The sequence below is a fragment of the Erithacus rubecula genome, assembly GCF_903797595.1.
Source record: "Erithacus rubecula genome assembly, chromosome: 16".
Classification (NCBI taxonomy): Eukaryota; Metazoa; Chordata; class Aves; order Passeriformes; family Muscicapidae; genus Erithacus; species Erithacus rubecula.
Genome location: NC_136668.1, coordinates 9,786,537 through 9,802,080, shown reverse-complemented (window position 1 = coordinate 9,802,080; position 15,544 = coordinate 9,786,537). Strand labels below are relative to the sequence as shown.

The 15,544-nt window shown below is 37.5% G+C and overlaps 1 protein-coding gene across 1 annotated transcript in view; it reads right to left on the bottom strand.

The window, feature by feature from the left end:
* The window catches only part of SPOCK1 (SPARC (osteonectin), cwcv and kazal like domains proteoglycan 1), a 271,106-nt gene that overhangs the window by 100,143 nt on the left and 155,419 nt on the right, over positions 1-15,544 (bottom strand). Inside the window, exon 4 of the mRNA XM_079320207.1 lies at positions 15,405-15,519. Coding sequence (XP_079176333.1) covers positions 15,405-15,519 — 115 coding nt within the window. The remainder of the gene's footprint in view (positions 1-15,404; positions 15,520-15,544) is intronic.

The following is a 15,544-nucleotide window of genomic DNA, read 5'->3' as shown; positions in this document are numbered from 1 at the left end:
TTTTCCCAAGATCTAGTCAGCTATTTTAAGGAAAATTTTATAAAATTGTGAAAAAATTGGAGTGTCCTTTCTTACTCACTGTTGTATTTAAACATTTTGATTCTAATCTTTCAGCCTGACTGCTTTGCCCTGACCTCTTCCCTCTCAATCACCTTTTCCTCATACTTTTTGCCTCCTCCTTCTGAAACTTTCTTCTGCTTCATTCAGCCTCAAAAATGAGGCCCCTTGGAGAAGCAGTTATTCCTTCATCTACTGCCTGTTCTTTCCCTCTCTGCTAGGATCTATCATATTAAGTATATTCTTTCTAAATGGTATCTCAGTGTCATTTTGATGCTTTACCTGTAATAGTTTAGTCTTCTTACTCTTCTAGACTTGAGTCCTTGGAAGTTTGAGAAACTTTATCAGTGTCCTCTCTGGTTGATCCTTCTATCACTTTGCACTATTATTGCCATTTCCTCTCAGGAACATCTTGTCCACATTAGAAGCTCACTATGTTAAGACCAAATATCCTGTACACTACTTAGGGTACAAATGTACTTTTACATTTAGGGTTAGTTAGTAAATAATACTTTTGGTGAGGGAAAGACATATCTGCAAAGGTGAAATACAAAATATGAGGTTTTCTTCTTTCCAGAGCTGAAAACTAATTTACATGCTCTGAGATACCTTCTTCATGAGCCCATCTCTTTCCATCTAAAGGAGGCCAGAGGCTGGTTAAATCTTCCTCTGAGGGTTCATGATAGCAGCTGTAAGGCTGTTTTTACTGAGAACTGCTTCACATTCATGCTCTACTGATCCTCATTTTCTTCTCTACCTTTTGGAATTTAGCAGAGTGCCCTCTAAACACTGAAAATCAGCAACACTGAAACTTTAGCTTGTATTTCCTGACAAGCATCTGCAGCCAGTTTATCTCATCTTGCTGGTGATCCTGAGTGTCAGAGCAGTTCTCTCCCTGCCTGTGAGGAGGGCAGGGTTTCCATTTCAGCCCTCACATTTCGGGTGTGCTGCACTGGGCTGGGTGAAACTCATTAAGAAATGAAAAAGCTCTCATTGTGTTTCATCCATATGAGTTTCTAAAAGTACTATGAACCCTGTTACACAGGCAGGCAGCTGGCTCAAAATGAAGCAAAAATTTCTGAACCAACGAAGGAACTAATTAACAAAACCTCCAGACTTCTGAGCTAAGATAAAGTGTTGTTGCAAATGAAAAATTTATACACAGATAAAACACAGAGGCTCAAGAAATTAACTATGGATGAGGTGCTAAGCAGGAATGACCATGGTGTAATTCAGCTTGGCAGTCTTGGGCTCTGGGTAAACTGGAGCAGCAAAGACTACAAAAATCTGTCAAAGGACTTGAAAGATATTTAAAGCTATCCAGAATAATGGCACACACATTACAACATAGGGCAATGAATAATGGACAGAATAATTTATGCAACAAAACTATAAAGTGTCCTTTTTGTTCAACACGAACCATCTATTTAAATACCAATAAGGTACAAATTCAGGATTTATAAAAAAGAGCAAAGAAGAAGCAGAAGATGTGTAAGTTTCCTGTATTTCTATCTGCTGAATTGCAAGGCAAGGGATTGGATGCAAAACTAGAGGAGCAGGTTTGAGTCTTCATTAATATTTTCATTTATTTTTAACCAACTCTCTTCACCTGACTTTTTAACTCATTAAACAAATGAACAAAAAACTCACATTATGTTTTATTACTGAGGTTAATTAGTTTTCCACAGTTGAGGATTACTGATTGTAACAACCAACTAATCAGAATGATTTGTTTTGTTTCATAAAAGAAGATAAAAGAAGATGCATTGCATGGTGATCAAAGCTAGAGGCCAGATAAATCAGCAAATTCCCAGCCCTCACTCCCCATACATATTAAAGAATATTTTCCCAGATATTATCATAATAAAGTTGACAGTAGCAGTTGCAATAACAAAACTAAGCAGACTCTACTGTTTCTTATTAGTAAGCAAAAAAAAAAAAAAAAAATTGAAAGGCTCAAAATTTTTGCCAGTGAAAGGTAAAAAAGGGGAAACAGAAGAAAAATTGACAGAATTGCAAGAGAATCTGAAGTCATAAGGCTGCAATCTGCACTGGTGACAGGCTGAATGTTAATTCTGAATGAAATATGTTAAATTTGAATTCAAACAATATTTATAAAAAGTTTGTAAAGATTTACTTGAAGAAGTGGCATAACTTCCAATACTTGAAATATGTTCTGCAAGACCTCTACAAAGCTATTCTTTTCTGGTAGAATTGCTACTTGAAAAATTTACAGATTATTGTTTCAGTCTGGGTCAGAACTGTGGCTGCAGTAGAAAATTTCTAATCCAAATCCAAACTGTTGTGACCGTCCTTCTATGCCCCCCTTAAAAAAAAATCAGCTGCACTGTAGTTTAAATTTCAAGGACAAATAAAAATACAATGAAAATAATTGAGATTTCAATGAAATGCACAGCATGTTTTAGCCCTTGGATGTATTTTTCTTTTTTGTAAAATTAACATAGTTTTGAAATTTGACACGGTTGTAGAAGAGCCTCTAGGTACAAAACTGTTCTTTATTTTAAAACTGCATGACATTGTACAGGAGGATGTTCATTCAGATGTGTGAGATAACATAAACCCTCACTAAGGGAAAAAATAATTTATTTTCAAAGTGAAGACCTAGACAAGAGAAGAGCACAGTGACTGTCAGAGAATGTTTATTTCATGACAAGTTTTGCTGCTGGAGTTAAAATTAAATATAAGCAAAACACTGCAGTAATTAGAGTGATCACATCACTAAGTGTTCACAAGATTTTTGAGTTTTTCTCTTCCTGAATCCTGCAGGTGTAGTAGCAAGTCCTTAGAACACCCTGAAGCCTCTGCTTTCCCTGGAAAAGTGTGCAGAGAGATAATGATAAAAATTGCCCATTCTTCATAGGCACAGAAAATAAGATAAGTTGAGGGCTATTGGGAAAGTCTACTTTACAATATCATTACTTATTAAAGACACTGTCCCAGGAAATGGAAAAGAAAGGAGACTGGGGATGTTTTTTTAGTAGTTGGAATTCATCAGGAAACAGTGAAGATCCAGTCAAAGGGTTTAATCTTTCCCTAACCATAATACAGTGTGTTTAATAGCTATCATTTTAGAAATAAAATGTGAAAGCAGTAATGGTGGATCTCTTCCAAATAAGGAGGAGAAAAAATATCTCTCAGCACTTTTCCAGGAGAAAATTCATACTCTTTCTCCAGAGACAATAATGAAAGATAATGTTGTATTTTCTCTAGGTGCAAATGATAATTGAATACTTGAGTCAATTGGAGGTGTCTATATGCTACTGACTCTATTTAGAAGCTTAACATGAAATAAATTTGTCACTCCATGAAGACAGGAGGTGATGACAGCACCATTCTGATTTGACTGACTTCTCAAAGGTGTGCTGGAAAGTCGTGGGGGTGGATTTTATTTACAACAGCAGAAGGGACTCAGTAAATCCTGAGTGCCAGCAGAGTGCCATAACCACCAGGGTGAATTTGGCATAATTAATGAAAGAGATCAAACCTCTTCTCCAGAAAACACCAAAGGGGAGGAATAAAACCTCCTCAGGGAAAAGAGAAGTCAATAACCACTCACCAGAAGACTATTCCACCTGAGTGACAAGGCTTGAACCTCTCTTTTTCACATTGTACATTCAAGGTCTTTTGTCATCCTACTCACATTTGTGAGGTGAGAGACTCTCTTGTCAAGAACGATCCTTTACATTGCTAGAAAATGTTTTGTTGAATTGACAGGAAAACCATTTTCTCAGAAGACTCCAGAACACATCCACTACACAATGCTTTAAGCTGAAAGCTTGTTTTCATTTTGAGCTTATTTCTATTTCCACTTTCTCAAAATGTTCCAATGTTAAAAAAAAATCTCAGCAGGGAGTCGAGTGCAAACTGAGCAAAAGCCACACAGATTATTCTACAAAGTTAAGAGCTAATCCAAGAATAATAAAACCCCCACAGTTTTAAATACTTTATCTAATTGCAATATTTGATTTCGTATAGGTGGCAATTTTACACTGACTGCAGTGACTGCAGTGCAAGATTTCATCTTTTTTTTTTTTAACCACTAGTTGGAGTAGGAAATAACTCTATAGAATGTGCCAGAAAATTTTATTTTTTTAGATTGCAGTTACTGAACATTCTATATTTACTTGCAATGACTCTCTTAGGATTTCACTGTGAAAGTAGAGAACATAAATGCAATAATTTATAACAAAATGAAGGCTTGATAATTCTCTCTTAACTAATTTGAAAACTTGTTAATCTTCCTGCCCCTGCTATTTCACAAATATTTAATAACACAGATCTGTAGAAATGTTTCATGATGATTATGCTCCATTAATGTAATGGAATCTATCATGATATATTTCCTATTTATTTATTTATTTATTTATTTTAGACAGCTCTATGCTGTAGCTGATTAAGCAGTTTAGAATGAATATACAGATAAAAGACATCATAGAATAGTTTCAGTTGGAAGGGACCTTTAAAACACCATCAAGTCCAACTCCCTGCAATAAGCAGGAATGTTCTCCTCATGTCCATGATTTATTCTGCCTCACCTCTCAAGATGCAGAAGATTTTCATGGCTATTAAATGATCATATATTATAAGATTGTTTTAAACTTTGAGATAGAAGCATTATTCTTTCAAAAGTGTGCTAAGGTATTACTCTTTGTGCCTCAAAGGTGAATGGCTCAGCATCCCCTTTCTATACTTTGGGAGTAGAACAGTGATACCTGAGCAAACACATTTAAAGAAGCAAAATATTTTGGGTTGATTTCTAATCATGTTTAGTACTGCCCACATACAGAGCTTTGAACAGACTGTACTTTGGTGGCTCATGTCCATAAATAATGTCATCTGTGGTTCACTGACTGAAGTAATCTGATACAAAATGACTAAACTGAAAATCTGTAGGTAGAACTCATGATGAGCTCTGGCAGAGCACTAAGGAGACAATCATAAGCTTGTTAATGAAAAGAGAATGACAGAAATTGAAATATTAAAGAAGGAGGAAGTAATAGATTAAAAGTTAATTTTGATAACATAACATGGACCAAATAAGAAAATGATTGATGCAAGAAGCTCCTTTTTGTTCTTTTCATGTGCTATTTCTTTCAAAAGAGTGCCATTAGATGGAACTGCATGGCACTGAAAGGGATCAAACGCCAAAGACTATCTTTTTCAATTTCATATTTTAGCTGACATTCATGTCTTTGTTGTTAATCTAGTTTAGAACTGGCAAACCTCTGTGGAAATGTCTTCACAGTGCAAGTTTTTTGCAAGCTTTAACTCAAAAATGAAAGCTTGTTGATGAATTCCTTAGGGATGGTCTTGCATACGGTTTCAACATTTTTCCTAGTGAAGTTTTGTGCCTGAAATGAAGGATGCTGAAGGAGATGTGAAATTTAGCAGAACTCTGCTGGAAACCACTCTCAGCTTGGAGGAGCCAGAGCCCTACATGGGGCAGGAACTGTGAATACTCAAAACAAGAGATGAGGAGAGGCTGACCCAAAAGATCAGAATTTCAGCCTGTTGTTACTGGTGCCTTTCACTGCCAGGGAAAGCAACAACTGGCAAATCTCAGCAGTGCAAAGGTAAAACAAAGAACTGTTCTGCAAACAATAAAGATCAGTTTTTAGTTGGTTTAAAAGCTGTTTGTATTGAGTTTACATAATATGGAAGATACAAGCAAGTTGGAAAAGCAGCAGACTGGCCAGCATCAAGTGAAATCCAGTATTTTTAAGGCCTAATTTGCAAATTTCATACAAAGTTTATTGTTTATAATATTGACTACAACTGGAATGCATAATGCCATTTACCAAAAGGCAGATTTTAAATGCTGCATGTGTAACATTTTTTCCAATATAACAGGATGCTGGAAATTGAAGAAAAACTTTAATAAAATTCCTTTACTGTAAACATCAGTCCCAATCTTACAAAAGCATGGCTTTTATTAGCACTAAAAAGACTTCCACTGAACACATTCGTGTCCTGAGGCTTCTAAGCAAAAACCAGCAATAAATTTAGAATCGTCAGTAAACAGATTATTGCATAAACAAAGAATAATTTTCGGTGCATTGGAGGTCATTTGTGAACATTAAATAGTAATTTATGACTGACTGGATTACTCAACAGATTTAAGATAGGGATAAAAAAGCAAAAATGCAGGCACATATTAAATATTATCACAAATTTGCTTCCAGCAATTCTATGGTTAAGATTTTTATAAAAAATACAAAGAAGGTGAATCAGGAAATACATCCTTAACTTACTGAGCTGTGGTAAACCTAAAAATATTGCAGATTCCAAGTTATGTGAGGATTAATGTCGTCATAAAAAAAGTCAGACAACAGCTCAAGTGAAAATACACCCATGTGAGCCCCAGGGCCAAGGTAATGCTGCTGACAGGAATCCAGAGAGATGGGGAAGGGCCCTCCTGGATCCCACACCCTCTTATACCAACCTGTTTGTGTTTTAATTATCATGATGATGATGTGTGAAGATTGATGAAAAAGCACTGAAAATCCAAGAGTTATGAGGCTACTCCATATGCAAAGCTCAACAGCTTCTTAGAGAATGAGGATTTATTCAGAGGCACTGAATCCCTTCCAGTTTCATTCATTTGTTCACTATTCCTCCATTGGCAAATCTCGTGACATTTGCCAAGCAGATGACATTTATACCAATTACTGTTTTCATCTCCAGCTCACTTTAAAGTGAGCAAGAGGAGCTTTGCAAACAACAAAAAAGCCAACATCCCTTATATATCAACAGCTCACAAGCCAAGTCAGGAACATGGAGGAGGTGACTGCACTTTTAACTCTGCCTTCTTCCAGACATCTCGAGGGAAACAGGAACTTTTTGGATGCCAACTTAGCTTTGGATGGTGGCTCTTAACAAGCTGATAAGAGCTGTGTCAAGAGGTTAATACATGACCAATTCTGCAGTCTCCAGAAGAACCCACTGAGACAGTAAAACCATTGAAGAATAAACATGATGTTGCCCTTATTTTACCTTTCACATATTTTAAGTTTTCCTGCTGATTTGTGTTTCCCATGAATCTGCTGCACAAACTTACATTTACATGTTAACTTTTAGACATGCATTTTTCATCATTATGCATTAACTTACATAGTAGTCAGAGCTCAGAGCTCTGAACATTGCATTTCAAATATAGTTTATATGTAATGCTGAACTAGGTATGGCATTTATTTCAAACTCAGCCCCCTTTTTATTATCTTGTTAATAAAAAACTGTTTTGCATTACAGAGAAAAGTAATTAGTGTGTGTTTCTATTAAGGATAAAACAAATACAGAATGTTATGGAGGAGTGCTTAAAGCAGCAAACTGCACAAGTATTTACAATATATATCAATTTATAGATCACAAAGCATCAAAGACAAAACTTTTCTCCATAAAGATCAGGTGAAAGCTCACCTAGAATAAGAACATCCAAGGTGCACACATTCCACCAAGGTCAATGGAAGAATCATCAGAGGTTTAAAGCAGACATGGATAGACCAGCCATTTAAAAGAGGTGATTATTTTAAGAAATAAAGATTAAAATATCAAGATATTTTTGATGACTCAGAGTCATTGCAAAACCAAAGATGTTAAAGAGTTTAAACAGCAAGAAGTGATAATTTTTGGTTTTGTTCTTTACTGATATCAGCAGCCAAAGCCAATGATCTACAAAGAAAAGCTGAAACAGGCAAGAGGAATGTCTTTTTAAGAGAGTTTAATTTATAAGAAAAGACTATGAACATTTGCCAAATCTAGCAAAACCACAGAAGGTCATTATTTCAAAAAGAAATACTGAGGAACCATTTAGGAAAACTCCAGAAATTTCAGCTGTATTTGAATTAACTTAGGCTACATATTAGCAGGTTTCCAACAAGAAAGGTTTAGATGTTCAGGATTCATCCAAATGGAGTACAGGAGGCAAAAAACCTTATTATCTTTCAGACAGAACTTGATAGGCTTATGAAAAAGTTTATTTTATACTTTTGCAGAGGGATTAGACTTAATGATCCAAAAAGGCACTTCTAGCCTATTTTTATATACTGCTAAAAGCATACAGCTAGAAATATTAGGAGTGGGAATATTACAAAGAGGTATTCAACCCATTCAATAATAGTATCTTTAAATGCAAAAACTGTTTATAAATGTTAATTAAAGCACAGAAAAAGTTATTTTCTCATTCTGTTTAATATAAAAACCTTTTGATGATAGCAAAGGTACCCAGCAGTATTCAGGTGGTTTCAGTGAGTGCTCTGGTCTAAAAGGAGCAAGGAAGCAGGAATTGCCTCAATACCCACTGTGTTTCCTGTGCTTGCAGCAGCCCCAGGGCAAAGCAGAGCACAGTGAGACAGGAGCTGCAGGGTAAAAGCCAATGACCTCAGCAGTGAGATGTTCACCCAGCAGCCTGGTGCTTGGTGCCTGTGAGTGAAATACCCTAAATCCCCTGTGACAGCAAGAACAAGTTCATCTACTGGCATGGCCAGTGCACACAGGGATGAGGATACATCCTGAAATCTATAAATTATAAACGAGCTGAGCATTACCATACATTTCAAAAATTACTCATGTCCAGGAAGAGTCCATCACCTTGCACTGATCTAAAGAGGTCTAAAGCTGGGGGAGCTTGAACCAGTTTTCTGGAGAAAGAAGCAGAGTGGCTAACTGACCTTGGGATGCACAAAGTCCAGGTCTTGGTGCAATTCCCATGGGAGGTATCTGTGTTCTGCCTGACCATGGTTTTTCATGTGTACATTTTTCTGCAGAAGTTTGGAAATTCATGAAAATACCAAAATGCATGGTGTAAAATTTGGGCTCCTTTTGCTTTGAGTCAGTAATCCAATCAGAATTCAGCTTTAAAAATGACTATGACTGCAGTGCATAAAGTGAAGGAAGAATCTTTTGTAAGTTTGTGAATAATTCAGGGGGTCTTTTACCTCTGAGTTTTCAAATATCCCAAAGTCAACAGCATACCTTGAGCTTGGGAAATCCAGAAAACAGCCTAAAAGGAACAAGAATTCTCATCTGTTGAGAGGACAGGCCATAGCCAGCTTCCTCCAGAAAGCAATCAGCTAAGGGATTTTTGTGCAGAAACCCTTGGCAGCAAGTATGTCACTCAAGGCTGGGAGCTGAATGAGCTCATGTCATCACCTGGGATGAAAGCCAGTTCCTCCACAGCCTCTCCACATATTCTCTTCAGTTAGAAGCAATTTAATGCAGGCAGAGTTGAAATTGAGAAATGGACCACTTTGAGAGGGAGACTTACAGTTTACAAATGATCCTGTTCAGTAGAGTAATATCTGCTTTTAAAACCAGTGAGTGCTGTTCCAATATTCAAGCATCTTTGGACTGGATCCTGGGCAGTTACTGATAGAGACTGTCTTGGAGGAATAGCTATTAACCTTTGGGAGTTCATGCTTAGATCATAATTTTCATAATCAAAATTTTAGAAATAACTGTAATGGGGAATAAAGGATAGTGCCAGACTCTTATGCTGTTCTCTCTTAATAGCCAGTGGTCCCCTTGAGCACTTACAGATTGATGGCACACCACAGCATGTGCTCTCTGTCTTATTAAAAGGCAATTTGGACTCCATAACAAAACAAACATTCCTTATTTCTATGTGTCTGTTACTTGTCTGTTGCAAATCCCAAGCTCTTGAGCTGTAGTAGAGGTACTTTTGTTGTCAGGCAATCTGGAGATGAAATACCTTTAAAAGCTTTCAAGTTTCCTCCAAGGACTTGCACACATCACTTGCACACCCTTTGCACATCACATTATCTGCTGCACTTGGCTGTGACCTTAAAGGCCCTTCTCTCCTTGATTTTCCTGCTTCTCATTTCTCTTTCTGGACAAACAGCATGAGCCACAGTTAAACTGTGCAATGTACCATGAGAAACTGGATATTAGTAAGAATAATAGTCTTTACAGAGTAATGCACTAGAGTTAACAACTTACAAAAAAATACCCCAAACAACAAACATTTACTCAATACTGGTCATGTCTAGAACTTTCATTTACTGAAGATTAAACTAACTCTCCAAGATTCTATCAGAGCTACCCTTGGCAATAACCCTAAATTCTGGCAATTTCCCCAGCACAATAGCTTTATTTGAAAGAAACTTAATGCAATCTGTTTAGTCTTGTGATTGTGTGTTTAATCAAATATTTCAATGCTCTTTCTTCTGAAGCAAAAATCTATGCCAGTAGATTAATCAATACTCAACACTAGAGATGGATAAAATGTTTTTCATACAAACATTATTTTTATTTTTTTTCTTTTTTCCCTAGGAAAAGTCAGATTTAGAGAGCTCAAATCAGTTTGCAGATGTGTAAATACTGTTGTATTGTTACTTGGGAAAAAATCCAACCTATTTGAAATGGTTTTCTTTCGTAATAAAACAATGGTCAAAAGATTTTATTTTGACTCTGAACTGTGCAGTTTTCCTCCCTTAATTCTGAAAATATTAATCAGTAAAAGAATTCACTTGATGCTCATAAACAGATGTGCAGTAAAAAAAATAACTCATAACTGTGAATTCATCCCAGAATTTACCAAGACCACTGGAGATGTGGAAAATATTAATGATATTTATGAGGTTTAGGTTGGATATCAGGAAAAGTTTGGGCACTGGCACAGGCTCCTCTAGGAAGTGGTCACAGCATCAGTGTGATGCTTGACAGAGTTCAAGGAGTGTTTGGATCATTCTCAGGCACATGGTGGGATTCCTGAGGTGCCCTGTGCAGGGCTGGGAATTGGACTTAATGCTCCTGATGGTCCCCTACAACTCAGCATATTTTGTGATTCTGTGATTCATGTAAAGTACCCTTTGGGCTAGGCTCTTCTTCCCCTGAACTGCATGTAACACAAATGAACAACAATTCTTTTCTGAATCAGTGTTAAAAGGAACAAGAGAATAGAAAAGAGCTATGAACACAGCAAGGTTAACTGGGGAACCAACTGATGGAATTAGTGGATTCAAAGATAATTAATCATCACCCAAGTTTGGTTCTCCTGTGGATTTCTCACCTCATCAGGCTTTGATAAACCTTACCACATAAATCAGAATTAAATGAGCTTAGGACCAAGCTCTCCATGAGAGGCCAGGGCAGTGGGAATGTGGGAGGTGGGTTTTCAGCACTGGAAGCTGTAACCCCAGAGGAGCCCTTGGTGCTGTGCCAGCCCCTCATCAGCATTTAGCAGGGAAGCAAATGAGAAAACTCAGGCAGACACAAGTCAGAGAGAACAGCAAAACAACAGGGCTGGGTTTATAGGCCCTATTTTAGCACCTTTAAAAAGGTGATTGTTGATGTAATCATAGACATTAAGGAATAGCACTGTTTCAAATCCTTGCTTATGTGCACAACTTTTCAGTAAATCCCTAAAAGTGCATTTTCTGTGGTCAGAGATTTTTCTGTAATGCTCCCAGTAGTTCTTCAAAGCAGGTGGGTCACTGACGTCCTGGCAGTAATTGCTTTGCCTCCCCCTTTTGGATAGAATTTAAAGCACTCACTGGCAAACTAGAGCAATGCTACAAAAATGCTCCATTTCACATATGGGGATGTTTTACTTGACTTGTTTTGAACAGGGTCCTTCCTAACCAGAAATGGTGTATCAGCTGCAGGATTTGTAAAGAAAGAGAGGGAGATTTGTCTACTCCTTGTGGATAAGTGCAGTTGCCAACACTGCCACGCTGGTCAGACCAAGGTTTTGATGTGTAATTTAGAAGAACAGATGTTTTATCTGGGAACTTGTCCAGATCTTAAAAAAACACAAGTGAGAAACTCAATAGTAGACTCTTTTGTCAGCAGCACTATCCTTAAAAGTCCTGAAGAAATAGTGAGTGGATTTCTAAGACATAGCAGAGAAGCAGAGAAGATGCATGATTATCTTTGTGACTTACACTGCAGTGATGAACTAATTGGTCACTGCCAGTCAAATGGGCTGAACAAAGCTGCAAACCCTGGACATGTTAATATGCCCATTATTTCCACATCAATCCTCCCTTCTCATTCTGTTCTTTTGAAAAGAACCCAAGAGTGACATCTTTCCTTCCCATCCGCTGCACTATCAGCAACAGCAGAGACAAATGGCTTAAAGTATTATGGGACTGAGAATGGATGAGACAACTTTGAGAGATATTGCATTTCATGCAAAACTGAACTAATAAAGACTTTTTCTCATAGCTGTCCAAACTGAAAGGGGTTTTAATGCACCCTAAAGATTTCATAACTCTATCATTAGTACAAGGACTATTCAGCATATAAGAAGTTTCCTCCAAATGTATCTTTTTCACACTTGTCAATTACAATTCAGTTTTGCTTTTTCTCTAAATGTACTGTCCAATTTGTACTGTAAATGCCTTAGAGGATGTGCTGACAAAACTCCATTATCTGTCTGAAGTACCTCTCAGACATCTTCTGCCTTAACTTCCAAAGTACTAACAGCTTACTAGAAAAAATTAGCTGGTCAATACCCATGGAGAAAGAAAAAAAAATTAACAGACTACCCAGTGGTTTTCCCCTGTTATTATCTGGGTTGTCCCATCTTTTTGCTTGTGGTAGGCCCTTCAAGAAAATACATACAAATAAAACACAAACAATTAACATGGACAAATATACCAACAGGAATCCAAATGATGCTATTTTGCAAAGTTCTCTTTGGGGCTATGTTCTTTACCCTGAATTGTACATAATAACCAAATGAAAACCGATTATTTTCAGAATCAGTATGAAAAGGAACAAGAGAATGGGAAAAAAAAAATCTACGAACACAGCAAGGTTAATTGGGGAACCAACTGATTGTATCAGCAGATTCAAAGGGCAGAGGGTTGGAATTAGGTGATCTTGAAAGTCCCTTCCAATCCAAACCATTCCATGATTCAAGACCCAGGACTGCTCACAAAGTGATATGGAGGGGAGGAGGAGCAGAGAAGCAGGAGAGGCTGAACAGGAGAGGCCAGACTGCCCCTGGGGCATGGTCTGAGCAGCTTAAATAACACATTTCCATGCAACTCAATTTTCTACCCTGCTACTGAGCTCCTGCAGTGGATTAAAAACCAGGCATTCCAGCAGAAGGGAAATGAAATGGGAAGAGCACTGTGCTGGCACTGGTGATGTCAGAGTAAAACCACAGCTCTCCAGCAGCCAGGCACTGGGTGACACAAACCAGCACAGCTCTGTCTGGGAGGCTCAGCAATAGCTAAGGTGTTGCTCTCGATTACTTTTTGCTGAGCCTACATACTGTGTAAAGCTGCTGCAGCAAGCTGATAATGATGCATGAAATGGAAAATGCTCCTGAGCACACCCAAAAGCACTGTGAATGGGCAAAACAATCACAACAGCACCGTGTTATTTGGTAATTGTTACTACATGTGCCCACACTAATATATTCACATTTTCACTGCTTTTAAATAGGTTCAACTCCACCCCTTTTAATGTGTTTACTCCTGATTAACAGAGTCTTTAATATGACTTACAGCAGTATTGAGCTCAGGCACAGAAAAAAACAGAATGCTGTGGGACTAAAGATGAAAACCTTCAGGGGGTGTCACTCCACTGATTCAAATCAAGAGACTATTTGCCCTGGTTACTTGCCTCCTTGGCCTATCTACCCTCTGAGACCAAGGTAGCTGGGTACCTGGAGAATAAAACCACTGTGGGGTTATATGTGCCACTGTCACACATCAACAGGAGTTCTTTAAGCATTGCAAAACTTGCTGGAAATTGTTTGCAGAATTTTCAAAGTAAGTTTTCAATACTTTTTGATTCATCTCAGTAACAGTGCTACTCAAAGGTTTGCTGAAACAGCTCCAGGCAGTGGAGGAATCATAGAGAGATCACATGAAAAGCAGCCTGGTTTCTGCAAAGAAAGGATATTCAGTTCCTCTGAACATTTTGACTACTTTGGAGACATTAAATACTGGAAATAGCTCAGAAAGCATTTGGCTCAACATCTATGTCCATAAATCACAAGGACTACTATATAATGCAAGGATTTAAACCAGGTTTCAATCCATCCTAACTAGAATATAAACTATATAATGCCAAAAATATCATTAGAATGTAAACACCAGACTCCTAACTTCCTTCCAGGGATCATTCCATACTGAAAATATTGCAAACACTGCTTCATGCACATTACACCATTAACTTTATATTATCAATCAAAGACAATTTTTTCTTACAGGGAATTGAGGGGATTAGCTCCCTCAACCAGGTGACAGCGAGATGAGATGTAGTACATGGGAATCAGATCATCCTGAATTTATTTTGGCCTAAACATTTGTTGAACTACAGTATTGGCTGACAACAATGTTTGTGGACCTGAGCTGTGCTACAGGCAATTTTTTTCTTCCATAAAAAACAGAGAGAGAAACTGAAGAGTAGTCCCCAGATTTATCACTCAAACATAATAAAAGCAAGACAATGTATTTTCCTTAAAGTGCATACCAAGCATTCAGAGTTGGTCATTACAGCAGTACATGATTTATTCTGTTATATATATGTTGGCAAGTAGAAGGGCTGATTCCTCCAGTTTAATTCTTGACTCATGCTCTGGAGACACTCAACTCTAGTTTCCCTACTGGTTCTACTAGTTCTTCTTCCAAAATAGGGTGAAGTTAATTTTTTTCTCAACATTTGTTTATAAATTTCTCAGTTCTTGGTTGTAACATATCTAAACCCATGATCAGTAGGCCTTTCTTCTTTTATTTGTAGCTTCTCTCTGTGAAGTTCTGTGGTCTAATTTGAACATCCTAACCTTGTAATGTATTAGCTAGTTAATTTGCTCTTAATTCAATCATTCAGCAATCTGATCTGGAGATTTCTGTAGTTATGCAACTTCTCAAGAAGTTGCTGTAGAAAATTCCATCAACACTTTACAGCTCTTTAGCAGATTTATGAAGTTTGGTTTTTTTTTAAATCTTTATTAATCTCCTGTTAATTACTTCTAATTAAGTTACTGGAACTGTAGATATCTCTGGCACAGCGTTTTCATATTTCATGTTTTCAGTTTTTAAAATATGCATAATTAATACTCTCTGGGGGGGAAGAAAATCCCTCCCAAAACTGGGAGAGATTTCTGAAATCCACACCACAGGATCCAGCATATTCTGGGTCATCTTTTAAACAGTCTCAGTTATAAACATAAAACTTCTGTTTGTCTCTTTTTTTTTTTTTCCCTCCAAAACAGAAATTAAACTCTAACGGAATGCAGTAAAATTATGGGGTTTTTAATACCAATTTTTGAGTTTTCTCCTTTTACTCCTCCTCCCACACTGGATGTCTGTGACAGACACAAAAGGCTCGAGCAGGGGGAGTTTCCTCACCTGTGCACCAGCTGCTTGCGGCTCACGCAAATCGCGGTCTCGTAGTCGTGGGTGACGCACACTTTGTGTGGGCTGCACTTCACCTTCAGGCAGGGGTCTTTGGATGGATCAAGGGCTACAAAAACATCAAGCATATTAAG